The following is an 18737-nucleotide window of genomic DNA, read 5'->3' as shown; positions in this document are numbered from 1 at the left end:
CATTTCGTACAATGATTTATACACGCACTTGTTTTTCAAACAATTCAAACATACATATACATATTTCAGTTTTTTTTTTTGGTTTCAAAACATCTAAAAAGTCTCTGTTTTTTAGCTTTAAATAAAGCTGAAATAATTAACAAATCTATAGCATAAATCAATAAAAAAAGTTTGAAAAAAACATGCAATGTAGGGCATCACGATCCCTTCATCTGAGATTTAACAGAAGGCATACACCTCGTATGGTGACAGGAGGGAAAAAAAAGTATAAAGGAGAATATAATTATGTGCTATAATTGTTGAACTTTTTAATAAGTTGTCCTCTTGGATGTTTTAATTGTGCAAAAAAAGCATTTTATTCGCATCTACTAAAGATTATATGAGGCTGACTGCAGAATACTGTATGCCAAAAGATGTTCTTCTGGCTCACATTTGTACAGTACAGATCAATGTGGCTTTTGACAACCGTTACCATCAGACGATACCTTTATTCTACAATGAGTGAATGAAGAGTTATTTTTACACATGAGCCCAGAAATAAACACAGGCTCATAAAGGCTTCAGAAATCCTCTGAACGTTCAAATAATTATAATTACACCTTTGGAGCCATTGGTCTCCTAACTGTTTTGATTGAGAACCACAGAATGGGTCTGTCAGGAAATTTGATGAGAATTTTGCTGCATCTTGATTAATCACTTGGTTTAAATAAGCACTTAATTCTGAAGTAAGATTTTGCAACCTTACACCAGCACCACTAAGGTCCGGTAACTACTACAGACGATTACTAAGAGCAAACAAAAAGAAAATTAATCCTAAAACAAATTTAAAAAACACACACTCTCACCTATTTACAGCAACATGTGTTACTAATTATTTGACATAACGGCATAAAAGTAATAAAACTGGAGGGGAAAAAAGCTACTAGGGCCAAATACTAAGTATAAACATTCTAATACCTACGCCGAGCTAATAAAGGAAAACAACCAAGTTTAAAATTGGGTCAGAATACTAGTGTTTACAGTAACGCTGTGGTTTGCACTGTAGTGTCACATAGACAAGAATCAACGGTTTTATTTCGTTTCATACCAGCAAGGGAGGAGCAGTGATGATGGAGAGAGAGAAAGAACGGGTACATTTGGGTGAGCCTGCTTCCTGTTGACATCTGTCCATCCCTCTGCTATCCCTCCCTCAAAGGTCAAGAGGCCTGCTTAGCAACCAAAGGTCTCCTGGGAGGCGTAAACCATGTAGAGGAAGCCATCTTCATCTCGCTCTCGTTCGTAGATCTCAGAAATAGGGGTGGACACACTGACCATGCTGTGCTGATTGACAAGAAGGAAAAAGGCCTGGGTGGGGTTGAGCTGCAGTCTACGCCTGTAAAAGAGAGTCGTTTTGATAACCGATTATAATGACAAAAACATGCACATTCAAGTCTGGGTTTGGTACAAGTTCAGCTCAATCCACAGCATTTGTGGCATACTATTGATTACCACAAAACAAATTCATAAAACATATAATACAAATGATAGTGAATTGGCCCAATATGTAAATTATAAAATACTCACTGTTTCAATAGTATAACCACAAGGTGTAAGCAATATGCATGAAACCATGATTTTAGTATATATATATATATATATATATATATATATATATATATATATATATATAATTTAAAAAAAGAACATCCTAAACTTTGCGTAAAGTTATACACTACTTTGTCATTTCAGTGAACACATATAAAACAAAAATAAAACTTATTATTTAAACAGCTTTTTACATATAAAATGATACACAAGTTTTGAAAAATAATAAACTTGATTGAGTTGAATGGTTTGATCAATATTAAGTTGAACATTTTGCCACACAATTCTGTTCATTGAGCTTAAAGTCACCATGAAATCAAAATGTACAATTCTAAGTTTTTTTTTCATGGAATATTGAGGCATTTATTAAATATATATATATATACACACATATATATATATATATATTTAATTATTACGTGCCCTTTTAATCTTTCATCAAAATGACTTCCCCCTCCCTCTTGGAACAATGATGTGTCTTCTGGCACGAGGGCGGGACAACCTGTCACTCACATGAGATCACAGCAATCGATCCAATCAATCCCTTAATGGAAAAAATCAAGTCCCGCCCTTGATTTTTTTTTCCTTGTTCAGAAGCCGTTTCACTCGGATATTAGAGATGCGCGGTTGGCGGTTACAGCCGCGGACTCCGCCGATAAACCACGGATCGGAAGGATGACTTGACGAAAAATAATACTTTAATTAAATTCGGGCGGGTGGCAGTTGAACCAATCAAATAAAAAAAATATATATACCGGTACATTGTTAAATATTGTTATCTACATCCGTATCCTTTCTAGAACAGGCAAGAGCTTTCTAGCTTCGCGGCTCGCATCAGTAGCGCCTTACATCGCCAATAGAATCAGTGAATGGCGGGCGGGTGCGGCTTTGAAAATTGGTCAAAAAACGTTGGTGCGGATGGATGGAGGACGGATGGTGAGTTTTGTGATGCCGTTGCGGATAAAATAATAGCCCATCCGCGCATCTCTATCGGATATACATCACAATAGGGAAGAAAAGACTATTGTAACTTCAGTGTCATGTCGTCTTTTACCTGTTGAACCAGGAATATTCATAGAATTCATATCCAGATAATTTTTCATTTCGTTAGTAGTAGCCACATAAAATGTGATGCTAGTGCAGCAGAAGTTTCACACTCATAACTCAATCATTATTTCAAGTCTGAACTTTAAATAAATCAGTCATGACTCATAGCCAAGGATTATGAAGTACGATAGGCAGCATGGGTCTGACTAAATGTTCTTAGTCTGATCATCTGACTGAGCCCATGTTAAAATACCTGGAAGGCAACACTGAGCTGCAAGCTTATCTTTAGAGGAAGTTTAGCTCACTAGGGTCTTGTTTAAAAAAAAATAATACAACACAATGGATATAGGAAAATAATTGTGGATGTTGTGCAATGACTAAAAAAACAGTTTTCAAGTTTAACTGTTTAAAAGTGTTCGTAGAAGTCCCCTGTGGATGACGAGCTCAGCAGACACTCAAAATTGGCACACCGTTGCATTCTCCTCCCCCACCCTGCTTCAAAACCCCACCAGACGAGTAAACAAACCAGATGAGGCTGAAACACACGGGACTCATGGCTCAAAGTGACTTGTACATGGTCAAAAATACTCTCTGTGTATGTGATACCAACTGACAGTCAGGCAAGAATGTACACTCAACAACCCCGTTTAAAAAAATTCAACAAATAATCCTGGATTCTGGATATTATGTTTACCTGATTATCTTTACCAGCTCACTCATGTTAACATGGTCAGGGACAAGGAACTTGGTCTTGTCCAAGACAGGAAGTTGCTTTTCCCCCTTATATCTCTCAATGATCACCTGTAAGGAAAAATATTAACAAGACAAATTGATATAGTGTTTTGACATAGTCTACTCTTGAAATAAGTCTAGAGCAGTGGTTCTCAACCTTTTTTACTCCAAGGCCCTAATTGTTCAAAACAATTTTCTTTAAATCAAAATACGAAATATATTTATTTAGAGTTGTTTTAGTTTATTTGTATTATTTTAAATCATTTTAAATCATCTTGAGGCCCTCATAGAAGTTGAAAACCACTAGTGTAGAGTAGCTAATAAATCTTTGCATCTTAAAATAAATCTCACATTGACATGCTAAAGTGATATCTTGAAAGCAATAGGCCTAAGGCTCTTCTTCACTCAGTCCTAATTCATTTATGACATAATTCAAAAGATTAAATTTTCTCACCGGAATTTTATTGGGATGCTGCTCTCTTATCTGCTGCACTTCCTTGCAACGATCAGCTGAAAAACACAAAGAATAAAACATAGATTTGACATGCTCCTTTAGACTGTAAGCATATAGGCCTATTACCCCACTTAACAGCCTAATTGCAACACATAAAGACATGTATATACTAGGATGTGTTTATGTAACTGAAAGCACACGATTGACATGACTGTAGCGCTCCCTCATTCCTCAAAACACATTCAGTCACTGCATTATCATTTACTTATGGAAAACCTCTTTAGCAGAAACAGGAAATTACATTCCTATTGCATAGGAAACTAGTAAGGATTGATTATTTCTGAGGTGTTGTTACTAAGGGTGTAACAATACCCTCATATCATGATACTGAACTCAAAATACGATATTTATTGCGATACTCCAAGACACATGATAAAAGGTAAACAAAAACTGTACTGTTGATTAAAAACCTAAATTTGTTATTACATTGTGGGTGTACATTAATAGGCTTGGACTTAATGCTGGTAACCCAATGCACAGGACAATGGTGACACCAGAATAAGATTCCTGTCCATCGATTGACAGCTACGCAACAACCACTTTGACACTTCAAAAAGGAGTGTAGCTGTCAACGGAGGGACAGAAAGTTCTCAGATTTCATCAAAAAGATTTTCATTTGTGTTCTGTAGATGAACGAAAGTCTTACGGGTTTAAAATTACATGAGGGTGAGTGATTAATGGCAGAATTTTCATTTTTGTGTGAACTATCCCTTTAACTGATGCCATGTCAGGGTCATTCATGTCAATTACATAATCCCAAAAGCTGGACAAATATGAGAGCGTTTGCAGAACATATTGACCCTGACACATACATGTGTTTAAAACAGCAGATCTAGGCTAAGTTATGTTGTTTGTTAACGTTATGTTTAGGAAGATTATGCAAGGGTTTTATGCTCCTCCCTCCCCACAGTCTGGACTATGAGAAAAAGCTCAAATTACAGCATCATTTCACCAACACGAGTACTGTCCATCCATTTCTTTAATGTTGTTATTAAACACAAATTACATTCATAAATGGACTACTTGTTTAATTTAATATCACCTGTTAGACAATAATACTAGTATCAGTATGAAAAAAATGTGTATCACAGATGTTAATTTTAAAGTTTTATCTTCCTAAAAGCTAGGTGGCAGTTTAAATATAGAAAGGACAACGCAGCAATATAAATATATGACCTTTAACAAATCAGCTAAATCAACTATGGATTAAAGCTGTTGTTGTTATTTAAACAGGAGGCCTCCGAGTCAGGCTACCTCACTGGATAGCAACTGACCTCCATCGGTTTGGTTAAAACCCGTCGTTTAAACTTATATTAATCTCTAAATGTCTCTAAAATCGTTTCATAAGCATTTAAAGCTTTATAGAAAAAATCGTAAACACTGTGTCACAAAGCTGCTAGCAGGCTAGGGACAAAAACAAACACGCATGTGCTGACACAGCACGAATAAAACTCATCTTACCATAGCTCCGTCTCTGTTTGAAGGGTCTGTCAGATGGCATAACTGGACTTGAATGTAGTAAAAAAATAGCTATTATATTTTTAATTGTCGGTCGACTTCGCTTCTTTTCGAGCTCCTGACTCACTGTAAGCAAAACAGCTCGAGACAATGTACTAGAGTTCGTGATGTCATAGCAGGATTTAAAGGGACAGGACCCAGTTACAACGTTTCTTTGCTAATCTTGTAAATTTACATTCTATAACTGTAGTATATTTTAGTAACCCCTTATAATTGCTGTAATTATTTATTTATTTCTTTTTCAGATCAGTAGTTCACGTACAAGCAAATCGGTCAATAAATCTAAACATTATGTTTTAAATTATGGCAAGCAGCAGAACACTTTCAATTTCATATGAATATACAAAGCCAAAGAATAAATAAAAGGAAAAGCATTGTTGTTTTATTGTCCTTTTTAGCATACACAAACAAGTAAAGTATGTCATAGTGTCATGTTGATGCGTATAGATGATGAACAGCTTGAGTACTTGCAAAAAAGAGAATATGAGAGAACAATAAATTACAGAAAAAAGGCAAATTAATGGAATGATAAGCAAGATCAGTACAAACCTAATATTTATAATAAGATGGATGCATCTTCCTTTAATGTAACTGTGTTACTACATAAACTTCACTTTACTGGAAATGAAACACTTTTGGCCGTTATTTAGAGAGAAAAAAATACTATGGCAATACAACTATGAAGAACTCAGGACTACTCTGTAGGATTTTGAATAACGATCAGGAAATAGTCCTTGTCTGTAAAGAGAACAGAATAAAAAAATTACATTACTAATGTATGATCATATTCATCAGTCAATATCAGATAAATACCAGATACATATTTGGCTTTGTGCAGACAGGCAGCAAAAATACAATATTATGACATATTCAACCCTCATCTGTTTAGCTTTTATTTACAAAATGATCTCCCCTTAGCATTTTAGAAATGCACATGAAAAGAGGATTCAATAAGTTTTTCTTTAACACTGAGAGATTCCATACTTTTTTCCCTCTACTTGATCTGGAAAAAACATACGATAAATGTAATTAAATTTGTTTAAGGCATGCTTCATGAAGTCAGAATGGAACAGTTGATATAGGTAACTGGATTAATTAACCACAATTCTTTTTGTGATTCTTCAATAAAACAATAGCCACTGAAGGGGAAAAAAATAAATATGATTTAATTTACATTAATTGTTTAAAGCATTAACATTTACTTAACATTTTTTTGTGGAATTTAGATTGTCTTAATATAATGATAATAATGGTCCCACTTTATATTAGGTGTCTTTAACAACTATGTACTAACATTAAAATTAATCATTTAATACAATGAACTTAGTGTACATACATGTTTTTTTTCCCATTGGACTTTTTTTAATTACAGCTGTGATTCATTTTTGTAATTACATCTATAATTACACTGTTGTCCCTTCCCTTACATCTTAACCCACCCTTAAACCTACCCATACCACAAAACCTGTCCCTAACCTCGATAGCAGCGAAAGTCTTTTGCAATGCAAATAATTTTTATATCAATAATAATATATAAATTTATATAATCTGAAGTCATCCTCTGGCCCATTTGGAGGTTTGCTGAGGCCCTCTGTTTGAGAACAACTGCGCTAACCTAAATAACTAACTAGCATTACATAAGTGCACTTTTCTTTACCTGGGGCAATCATGACCTCATTCTTCTTTGATCGAATTCTAAGAAAGGTGAGATCATTCTGAGGGTCGATGTCCCTCACTATTCCCCGAGCTTTCATGAGCAACTGGTGGATATTACCAGCATACTGGACTGTGCTTGCGTTGTCAAGGGTGCTTTTAATGGGAATGCCTATTAAAAGAGAGCACATAGGGAAAACGGCAGATACAACAACAAAGATCTCTTTGTTTGATCAGTTCCATGCTGAAGCACATTACAAACAAACTAAAATATGTAATAACAGCTGCAACATTTCTCATATGCCAGATACCTTCTGCATTAACAATGATGATTCCTTGTACTCCTTTCTGATTCTGGAGCCTTTTCATCGTCTCATCCACCTCAGCCTGCAACATAAACGCTTTATGGATTAAAACACACTTATTAACTTTAAAACCAGCTTTATGTCATAGCTTAATATCTAATATCCTTCGGAACATTCGCACTGTAAAATCACTAAATGAGTCTCTTGGAAAAAAACAACCTTTTTTGCCATTGTTGGCTACTATACGGGCCATCTCGTAAATGACAACGCCCTGCATTCAATGTTAGCCCACAAAAACCTTAACCGAGACAGTAATAAGCTAACAAACATGCACTTTCAATTATAGTAACATTTGATCAAGTATAAATGGTAAAATGTACTTGCCATTGTGAAGGTAAGTCTGTGTTTTCGTTGCTATGATTGATTTGATAGTGCAAACTCCGGAACTAAACATGTATGTGAACGGTCGGTTATACGTTACTGCCATCCGCTGGACTGGAGGAAAGCAGGTCACTAACTGCGAGTTCTTGGATCTTTCATATTTTAACAAAATGGTATTTTATTTTACTACAAACTAGTGCGTTTAGATCTATTATTATGCATATACTTTGAGGTTAACATGAATATGCATACATTGAATGGGCATTCTTTTCTTTCTTTCTTTTTTGCTATGATAATGTTTTCCACTATAATGTAGGTAGTAGAAAACAAACAAACAAACAAAAATGTGTCAGTCTCTTCATCGGATTTTCTAGGACGTTCTTCAGTCTTTGATGGTGTGAAGTAGATATGTTTGCTATTTTATATTAAAGGGGATTACCTATAGTTTCCATAAGTGGGTCAAAAAAACAACAACAGTGTAGGCTAAATAAAAGTAAACTTTTTTAAACTACTGTACTAAAACTTATATTGCCCAAAGTGACATGACAGATGGAATAGGCTTTAAAAAGCAGTTCAATGACAGACTTGTTCTGCCTGAATGTTTACTGAACCCCCTGTGGTTCAATTTAATGTCTAGGCATGCTTAAAAAAAAGTTAGCATGCTGCAAGTTATAGCCTATATTTCTGACTGATGAGGAAAAAATAAATGTTTAAATGGACTGATTTGAAGATAGGAACAAATGAAAATTAGGTTGCTTATATCCTAACCACTGTAAAAATGCTACAGGTATGGTCTGATGAGTGTGAGAGACATGAACAGGCATACTCTGGATTTATGAGGTCATTTACTTCCTTTCCAAACTTTGCCTCAGGTTTTCCACTTAATAACTGCTGCTAGGTCAGCTCTCTTAGCCTACACATGGAAACTTTGACTCTTTCCATATGTGCAGCTACATGCATGACGGAGGGGCTGCATGGTGCCTCACATTTGGGTAAAATTTAAAGCAAATATCATAGAATGGCCATGTGATGGAGTAAAATAACAAAACACAAGGTTGGCAGTATTTTCACGCGATCTGATATTATACAATTAGCTTTGGTTTTATCTGTACTTATTAAAACTGAATTAGGTAATCTAACAGTTTGTGACCATTTTTTCTCACAGTGGTTCTACAACCTCAGAGTGTGTTCTACAACCATCCAAAAAAGGAAGTTTATAACTACCCACCTCATTAAAGTATTCCGCCACCACGCGGCGTGCGGCCACGGGGGCGGGGGATTGCATGCGGAACTTGCATGCGGAACTTGCATGCGGTTTAATATTTTCGAGTCAATTGATTTCCCCCACCAAAGAGGAACGCAGCTCTAACTAACGTTACAAGCCTGTCAGAAACAGAGCAGGGTGAGTCCTGGCCAGTGTTGCCAACTCTTTCTCGCTATATTTAGCGAGTATTTAGACCCCGACACATTTTCAAAAAAGCGACTAGCGACAAATCTAACGACTTTTTCTGGTGTTATTGGAGACTTTTGGAGACTCTCTGACGTGAAAGCACACTCTTCTCAACGAGCAGCGGTTGCTGCAGTGGGTCCCACCCTCGTCCCAAAGCACTCACAGGCGGCCCAGTCCTCGCGCAGCAGCCCCTCCCAGCTGCAGTCAGAGCAGGAGATGTTCACCCCAACCCGTACTGCAAAAGAATCGCGCAAATGAGTCGCTATTTTTAGCGACTTTTCAAACGTCAGTCACTGTAGCTACATCAACCCTGTTCAGTAAATGGCTGACAGGAGCAGCAGTACATTCACCTGTTGAGAGCACGGCCGCTGAGAGACGTGAATGAGTGTTTTTCCACGGATTTATCCCTTATCTTCTTTTCTTTTTTATTGTATTTAAAAAAAAATGTTTCATTCCTTTTCTTGTGCTTACGGCATTACTTGTAATACTCACTATCACAGAGATTTTGTTCATCCGTCTCCAGAACTCTCTCAATTCAGATAATTTTCCACATTTGCCTATAAAAAAATTAAGTCATTCACTTGGCCTATATCATAGCTACTCATTCTATTGTCTGACAAAACATATATAGGAAATGAGAACAGCTTTATTTTACATTCTGCTATATTATATTATAATACATTAAATACAGTATGTGAGCTGAGAATTAAGAAAAAACATTAGACAAGCAGAACGCAAGTACGACGCGATGACGTCACGAATATGCTAGTTGACGTATGACGTCATCTAGCGACATTTAGCGACTTTTAGGGAAGGCGTTATCTACTTTACTTTGAAAATAGTTGGCAACACTGCTGGCATTTGTGATTGAGATATGTCACGTCGTCGGTGAAAGCATGGAGCGCAAGTTCATGAAGCCTATGTCCTACCCACGGCGTAATTTCTTATGCGGACAGGGGGGACATGCCCCGCCCCCCACTTCTCACTTTTCAAAATCCCGTTTGTGTCCCCACCACCCCACTTTCAAATTTGTTTGTTATGATTTTTAACGCACGCCGTGCCACGGAGGAGCTAGGACCGTTGTGTTAAATAGCTTACTGGACGTTTTAATGAGCAGGCATAACGGTTGAGACACAGGCAGCGATGAAACGCCAGAAACAACAACAGGTGACTTTAATGTCATGGATGAAAAGAAAGAAAGGAGATGTAAGTTGGTTGATTCAGTAAATAAGCACAGGTCAGGATAATCATATTTTCTGTCTACACCTTTTGATGTTAGCCTTATGTTGACTGAGCTGCTAGGTAGCTTCTGTTAGCTAAATATTTAATGTAGAACATTATGTGTAGCTTACTAAAAAAACATTCTGTGTAGGCCTACCAGGAAAACAAGTCCACTTTAAACCACAGCATTTTCTGTCAGCAATGTAGTGCTGTCAATTAGTGCTGTCAACGAACGTAAGCGTATGCGATTAATAGTTGTCCAGCTTTAATGTGTTAAAGGTGCAATGTGTAAAAAATTTGAGTATCTATTAACAGAAATGCAATATGACATCCATAACTATGTTTTCAGTGGTCTATAAAGAACTTACATAATAAACCGTAATGTTTTTATTACCTTAGAATGAGACATTTACATCTACATAACCGCGGAAATCGCCTTCTATGAAGGTCGACATATTGTGACGGCATGTTTCTACCGTAGCCGACAGCGAACAAACAGCGCTACAGAGCGCGTTTCGTCACAACCTTGAAAGAGAAGCAGCAGAAAGCTAGAAGCTAGCCATAAACACCGCGAGTAGTGACTTTTCCCTTGTCAGTGGTGTAAAATATGTAGTTGGATTGTTTCATGTAACTTAGTTCTTCTCCCTCGCTGTGTTATGGCGTTGCTATGGGAGGATAAATGTGCTGCACGTTCGTGAGACAGCTGATTAGTACTCTTGTCATTGACCGTAAAACAGTAACGTTACAGGAATCACCAACCCGTCGATCTTGGAAGCATTTAAGTCGATCGCGAAGAGTTTTCAAAATCAGAGAAAAAATGTCTATTGTGTGTAGTAAGTGGTGTCTAGGGGATGCGGAGGCGCGCGCGGCAAAAATGGCATGATTGTACAGCGCGCGCGCCTCCGCATCCCCTAGACACCACTTACTACCACAACTTACTTACTAAACCTTTGGGCTCATGCGGACGCGTCGAGTTTAAACAAGGCTTTACGCTTTAACCAGCTCAGCCACAGTAACAGCTCATATTGAACCAGCTAAACTTTTACTTTCCTGTTAGAAACAATATATAGTTGCATAGTTTCATGTGGAACCGTTCTTCTCCCTCGCTGTATTATGGGTTTGCTATGTGGGGGGAAATGTGCTGGTTACGTTTGTGAGACAATCAGCTGATTACTATTTTTATATTATATATTAAGACCCTTGATCCTCACCTGACTATGGCTTTGTAAACTTTATCCATGATGTGGTTTATAATGGACTGTGGTACAGAAACAGTGACAATGTTACACACTCTTGGCTTACTCTGGCTACTCTCTGCTGTCTCAGACGACGATATGTTTGTCCAGTTTCAGGCACCGTAGCTTCTTCGAAAGGGAGGGGTGAGCAGTGGGCTGAGCCCTCAGTGCAACTCGCAGCCGAACTGCTAGATGTCGCTAAAAATCACATACTGCACCTTTAAGCAATTAACGCATCCGTTATTTCTTGCTGCGTTCCAAACCGCATACTTCCCTACTATTTAGTATGGGAAAAGAGTAGGCAAGCGAAAAAGTATGTATTAATCCAAAAGAGTAGGCGAGAATTACCTGGGTGACGTACCAATTATCGCGAGATTTGGACTTAAGTGCGTTCGAATGTGCCTACTTTCCTACTATATAGTAGGCGAAAACAGTACGTGAAGGAAGCAGTACGTTCGAAACATCAGTATTCATAAAAGAGTAGGGGAGAAGTTCCCGGATGGCTTACTGCTTCCGGCCCGATTTTTGAGTGCTCAACCGATGGATACTCTTCTATCCCAGGAGGCCACGCGAGAGCATACGTCATTATCAAACATCACGGAGATCAGCGACGCCGGGGGTTTTCAAATGTGAGTAAACACGTGTTAAACGTGTTATGTGTTAAACTACAATAGAGTAGACGTTTTAACTGTTGAAGGTGTAAAGTAGTTAGACAGTATAGTATAGTTGTGATTTTGCTGTAAAAACATGTTTTGTATAGCTAGCTAACAGGGGAGCTCTAAGCACACGTAACGTCTCTAAAGTGGATTTACATAACCATATACATCTTAAACACGCTTATTTAAAATGTCTATTTACATCTGAAAGGAAAATATTGTAAGTATTGACATATTGCAGATGAGCACATCACAACATGAAAAAGACATCTGAGTGATGTATGTGTGGCATTATCATAGGATAGGATAACGTGAATTCACTGTTGTCAACACTGTTGACATTAGACTAATGTGCTGTAAATAAGGTAGATAAACAAATCTATAAAGTAACTAAACATGTTTTTATTCAGACTGGTGTGAGCACTGAGGATGAGGAGCCCAGAGCTGAATCCTGGAAACGGTGCCATGGATGAGACTGTCATAAGATCTCTCCATCTGCCCTTATCGCCTCAGATTGTGAAGCGCAGCGCAGCAACAAGCTCCGGCACGAAGGCACGGTCACCTCTGGTGAATTCATCAGAATAAAGCCGCAGAATGGGAACCGCTGTGTTGAGATGGCAGTAGGATGTGGGCTTCAGCGCCCGAATACATGCTTGTAGTTTGAATAAAGATTTGTTTCATGTGCATGCATTTGTTTATTGTGTGATGGTTACTTTTATTTGTTCTTTTACTCACTTATTCATGTTTCTTATTGTTGTCAGTATATAAAATATAATTATTTAATGTATGCATTAATTCATTGCTTGACTGACAATTGAGATGTTCACATTTTGCTTGTTTTATTAAATTATATCATTTTTAGTATATAAAAAAAAGTAATATAATTAAGTATTGGTCAGCATTTAATATTATTTTGTTTAAGTTTTGGGGTGGGCTAACAATGCAATTCATTCTGAGGTAATATTATTTTTTTATGAGCGATACTTGCATTTTTTGAGTATAAAGTCAACAGTTTCTCCAAAGGAGATCTTCGAGCAGCGGCCCGTCTCCTTGTGCACTGCAGACAGTAAACGCAGAGGAAAACTGTTCTAGGTTCTGCTGTCGAGTTACTGATGTTATGAAGTGTTAGTGCACCTGTCGCTCATATAATTTAAACTTATAAACTTATTACATAAAGATCATGGAAAGATACTAGTTGTATCTAACAATGAACAATCATAATGACAAAGCAGAAAACATAAAGATCATTGGTTTGTGTACATCATAATATATTTATACACAGGAAAAAAGAACAATAACAAGGCTAAATATCTTTAAATATAAATAGTTCTTCATAATACATTAAAAAATAGTTCTGTTGTTATTGTCTGAGGGATGAAACGAGAGGTAAATTCATCAAGAAAAGAGGAAAACTTGAAGGAGAAACTTTTTGGGTATAAAATAAAGAAATTAACAACATATTCAAGAGATAACGATTTTGGGGTTTCTTAAAAAATCGTTATAAGGAACTGTGGGTCACATTAGAAGGTTTTAAAATATAACAACTTAAATCAACCCTAAATGTATTCACAAAATAAATTGGCAGCTGTTTCTTCAACAATACCACAAAATGAGCAAGTTTCATCAATATCAAGATATTTACAGACAGATGAATTAAACGTGTCGTTCATCTTTTAAGTTGTTGCGCTTGTGATAACGTGTCGTAGGTCACATGATAACGTCAACATGGCGGATGATGTCCGGATCGCATTCATACTCAACGAGATTTGGCTATAAAGTACCTACTCTTTTAGCGCTTGTTAAGTAAGTACTCATTGAAATTAAGTACCTACTCATTGAGTATGCGGTTTGGAACGCAGCCTCTGTCATCCTTTAGCTTTAGATAGCACACGTACATACAGAGACTATTTGATGTGCGTGTTGACATCAATCTGACGTCGGGTTCTGACGTCAATCTGACTTTCATTTCCGACCAAAATGCAACCCCTGCGACCTTGACAGAATTGTAGTGGAGTAAAAAGTATAATATTTATCTACAGTACACAGGACAGTACAGTACAGATATTACAGTACTCAAGTAAATGTACTTTGTTACTGTCCATCTCTGCTTGGCTCACAAAGTCTCAGGTAAAACAATTATAATAAATAAGTGAATTAATAAATGAGCACATTTGAATTTGTAAAATCCTATATACTATTAAATTTAACAGCTGTTTATGATGGTTTACACAGCTGCTCATTTTCTCGAATGGCCATGTTTTGCTTTCCGGTTGTACAGTATGTGGACATCTCAGACTAGCTGTTGGTTCAGTCCGCAGCTGCTTATCATACCTTCATCATGTCCTTCAATTGCAAGTCCATGGCCAAACAGCTTTTGTCATCCCTGGAAATCATTACCAAAGCATAATGCAAACAGCAGAATCTAGCCCTGCATCATTAACTCAGTGTTGTCTGTTCCAGAACTGACATAAAAAATTATGTTCTTGAACATCAATAACAAGATAAACAAGATCACAATGACATTAAATACCAACTAAAAATTGGCCACATTTCAACATAAATGCTGTGTTTGTTTGCCAAATGTCCAAATTTCAGTCTGTGTCCTGAGTGTTTACATTGAATTCATGCCAAAGTTTGACAGAAGTCTGTTAAACAACTAGACGTACTTAATAGTTCCACATGAACAGAGAATAACAATACATTTACATGCTCACATATTTGTATGGACATAAACATTCTAGTTTTAATTCAAACCATATTGTGAATTAATCCGTGCCAAGACATCAACACATCAACATCATAAGATGGTGCAGTTACGTCATGTCATGTCATATACATATAGCATTGAGACACACGCAACTAAGATTATGCAATAAACGTATTTTTATTTGCATCACTCCGTCTTCTGCTTCTGCTTTTTTATTTGGCTTTCTCAGTCAAACTCTCAGTGTATATATATATATATATATATATATATATATATATATATATACACACGAATACGGGCATTGTAAATGACTTCTTTATCTGATGGGCACAACAAAACTTGCTTTTACTCTTATCTTGGGTCTGTTCTGCAGTCTTCTGCAAAATGTAGTCACTGCTGTCTCAGAGATTGAGAAAGTGGATCACTTCCATTCTTATCACTGTTTAAACCGTTCCATTTGTGCAATAAAGTGCTTCTTTCCACTTGCCCTCATTAGGGATGACATTTACCATCTCTCTATCTCTGATGTTTTATTTTAAATTTTTGTGACACAAATAATGGCTATTTGCCTATCAGGGTTCTTGAAAATCAAAAAGTACATCATGTCCTCCTAAATAACCTTGGGAGACAGTACTGATAATACGTATACAAAGGTCTAGTCTTCTGTCCAGTTGTATGGAAGCTGCACTGCTGTATCACGTCAATTAATGTCAATCTAATTCATTTTGAGTAAACACTGCACTCTGAACAGCCTCAGTGGCCTGTCATGAACTGCAGCAGACTAACCAATAGACAGCTATGAGAGAACCACACAAACCAGACACAGGATGGATGGCAAATGTGCAAATAAGCACTATGAGATTTTTATGTTTCTCTCATATTTGATTTACATCTCAACATTTCCCGTAGCTCTCTTTGCACAAGCCCTGCCCACATCACAATGTGGATCAATGTGTTGTGTGGAGGAAATGTGCTGTATATCTTGAGAATAACAATAGAAATAATTATAAGGCCTCACATATTGTTTTGCGCATTGCCTTGGCTATAGGTTTAAATGGATATTATATTAAAAGGTACTTTCAATCTGCACAGGTCTATCTGAGTTTTATTAATCCCATGAGTAAGAGGGCTTCATACTGCCATCTATTGGTGTGGAGGCCTTTTTTCACTAGCTATCACCACTTCAAAGCACCAGTTTTTTTCACAGGTGTTTTTATGTGTCCTCCATTTATTCATATTGTTATTATTATTAGATTTACATAATTTATCATTTATTGATTATTATTAATTTATGCAATTAATGTTTTTATATTTTATATTACTTATTTATTTTCTATTGCTGTCTAAATCTTCCAATTGTGTGGTTTAAAAGGGATGTTTGTCTTCGGAGATAAGAGAATGTCTCCATTTCAAGGTTTTTAACGTCACAGGCGCAGTAATGTTCCATTGTTTTCTCTTGGTATATAATAACACTTGTTGAAATTGTACTGGCCAGACGAAGTCTGAGCATTGAGCCACACGCAACTTTATGCAATCCACAAGATTATGCAATAAACGTATTTTTATTATCATCACTCCATCTTCTGCTTCTGCTGTTTTATTTGGCTTTCTCAGTCAAACTCTCAGTCTGACAGAATGCTGTTAATAGAGTCTTGAGGTACCAGACAAGACTTTCAGTTGACAGGTTATGCTGGTTTGTACACCAGACAAAATGGAAATCTTTTGACAAGATTCGGCGTCGGGCTGGTTTTGATATTTCTGGCATGGGGATTCCATCCGAAAGGTCCCAACCAATTTGCATGTGTTCAGGGCCGGTGTTGGGTGTAATGCATTACTAAGTAATCAATTACTGTAATTGAATTACTTTTTCAAGGACAATTCCTTGAAAAAGTAAAGTATTACACTTAATTTTTCTGTCATTTACTGCTGATGTTATTGCATTATAGACTATAAAATAATTCTATATAAAATAGTGGATTTAACATCAAACTTAAACGTCAAATGTGTTTAACATAACCTTCTCCTTTTCAAAATACTTTGGTCAGTTCAAGAATAAGTTATGCAATTTTTATATTATTTATTTGAAACAATTAAAAGATCAGTTTCATGTGTATCCTTGTATTGATTGACCGGTCATGGTTGATATGAGATTTATTAAGTAATTAGTAATAAAAAAATGCATTGTTTCTAGAGAGTAATTAGTATAGTAATGTAATTGAAGATGTAATTAGTAGCTAATTAATTGTAGCTAGTCATTTATTTTTATAACAAATTTGGGTCATCATCAGGGCTGTGGCACAGTAGACTGTACACCAGAACCAATGACCCACATTTGTTATAAAAAACATAATGGGGTAATGGTATTTCACACCATTATTAATAGCAGAAGAATCTCAATCTATTGCACAAAACAGCTCATCTCAACATGGCAACAACCAAGAAGGGGAGAACAGCAGGGGCCCATTCTTCGCACGTGGATTACACAGTTATCTGGATTTTACTGTTGATGATCTGACATGATCCAGGATTGTTAGGTCCTTCGAAAATAATCTCGGAGTTGCTGTTACAGCAACAGGTCCTTAAGCTCAAACCTGCTCAGGAGCAGGCTTATTTGTTGTAAACAGGAATAGATTGCATTTTTTTAAGCGGAGGTGATACTTAAAGTCTGCCCCAGCACTGATACTTTCTTAGAAGAGTAGCTTATTGAACCAGGAACAATAATAATTTAAAATAATAATAATAAAAATGAATTAGAAAATACTATGATAATATTGTGTAGTCTATCATAATATAGACACAGCCAGTTTTGCAGAAAACTTATCCTTAAAGGGAAAGTTTGCCCAAAAATAAAAATTTCGTCACAGCATACTCACCCTTATATGTTGAAAAAATACGGAAGTCAATGGGTGCCCGGTTACCAACATTGAAATATATTATTTGGAGTTCGACAAAATAAATATACTCATACAGGTTTGGGAAAACTTGAAGGTGAGTAAGTATAGGCTATGACAAATTTCATTTTGGGGTGAACTAAGAAACTTTAATTAATGCTGTCACCTTCACGTCTGCTTCACAGGTAAAATTAAATTAATTTCCAATTACAACATTTAAATAAAATGTAAAGTCTGTACAAATACTAGAAATTGTGAAATAATGGAAATAATTCGGAATAATTTAACAAAGAGTAGCCTACACATTTCATGTAGAATACTTATAACTTTTGTGTTGTTTTGGTCGCTTGGCTGCATATAAAGGTCCAATCGATGCATTGCTGATCATGGTTTCGAGTATCGATATCTGCACTTTCCAGAGAACCCAAAACGTGCAGTAATCTCAGACAATTTAATTGAAATATTTGAATCAAATCCACAAATTCGTTTGAAGAACCAAATTAGCTATAGATCAGTTATCATGATTAGAAGATCTGGCATCTCAAATAATCTCAGATGTCCTATTAAGCAAGGTACAAAGAATGGACACCTGATCCCTGGGGTTCACTGGGGTAGCCACGGGTGTGCCAGGGTGTGCCGGTGCCACCCACAGTGGCAGCTGGCACACCTAAAATAGATGGAGAATTCTCTTTTAAAGTTTTAATAAAAACGTTTCATAAACTTGGACTATTGTTGTTTACCTAAAATATTTGTACATTTAAAATTTATTTTAATTTTTAAATTATTATCGTTAAAAAAATATCTGCCGACATTCGGACTGCCAACCAATCCCCAAACAGCCGC

The 18737-nt window shown here is 36.5% G+C and overlaps 2 protein-coding genes across 2 annotated transcripts; both read right to left on the bottom strand.

The window, feature by feature from the left end:
* Positions 1-2: 2 nt before the first annotated feature.
* map1lc3a (microtubule-associated protein 1 light chain 3 alpha) lies at positions 3-5509 on the bottom strand. The gene is made up of 4 exons (XM_077203567.1): positions 5339-5509; positions 3818-3873; positions 3326-3432; positions 3-1372 (listed from the first exon to the last, which is right to left on the bottom strand). Exons 1-4 carry the CDS (start codon positions 5376-5378, stop codon positions 1210-1212), a joined length of 366 nt encoding a protein of 121 aa, XP_077059682.1. The 5' UTR covers positions 5379-5509; the 3' UTR covers positions 3-1209.
* A 246-nt stretch (positions 5510-5755) lies between these two features.
* Positions 5756-7839, bottom strand: dynlrb1 (dynein, light chain, roadblock-type 1). Its single transcript, XM_077203565.1, has 4 exons — positions 7738-7839; positions 7360-7435; positions 7053-7220; positions 5756-6133 (listed from the first exon to the last, which is right to left on the bottom strand). Exons 1-4 carry the CDS (start codon positions 7738-7740, stop codon positions 6090-6092), a joined length of 291 nt encoding a protein of 96 aa, XP_077059680.1. The 5' UTR covers positions 7741-7839; the 3' UTR covers positions 5756-6089.
* Positions 7840-18737: the final 10898 nt, after the last annotated feature.

This window comes from Siphateles boraxobius, unplaced genomic scaffold (assembly GCF_051911475.1).
Source record: "Siphateles boraxobius isolate OS27281-9 unplaced genomic scaffold, OSU_SipBor_1 5, whole genome shotgun sequence".
In the NCBI taxonomy this organism is placed as follows: domain Eukaryota; kingdom Metazoa; phylum Chordata; class Actinopteri; order Cypriniformes; family Leuciscidae; genus Siphateles; species Siphateles boraxobius.
The sequence above is the reverse complement of the archived record's forward strand: the minus strand, read 5'-3'. Positions and strand labels throughout refer to the sequence as shown.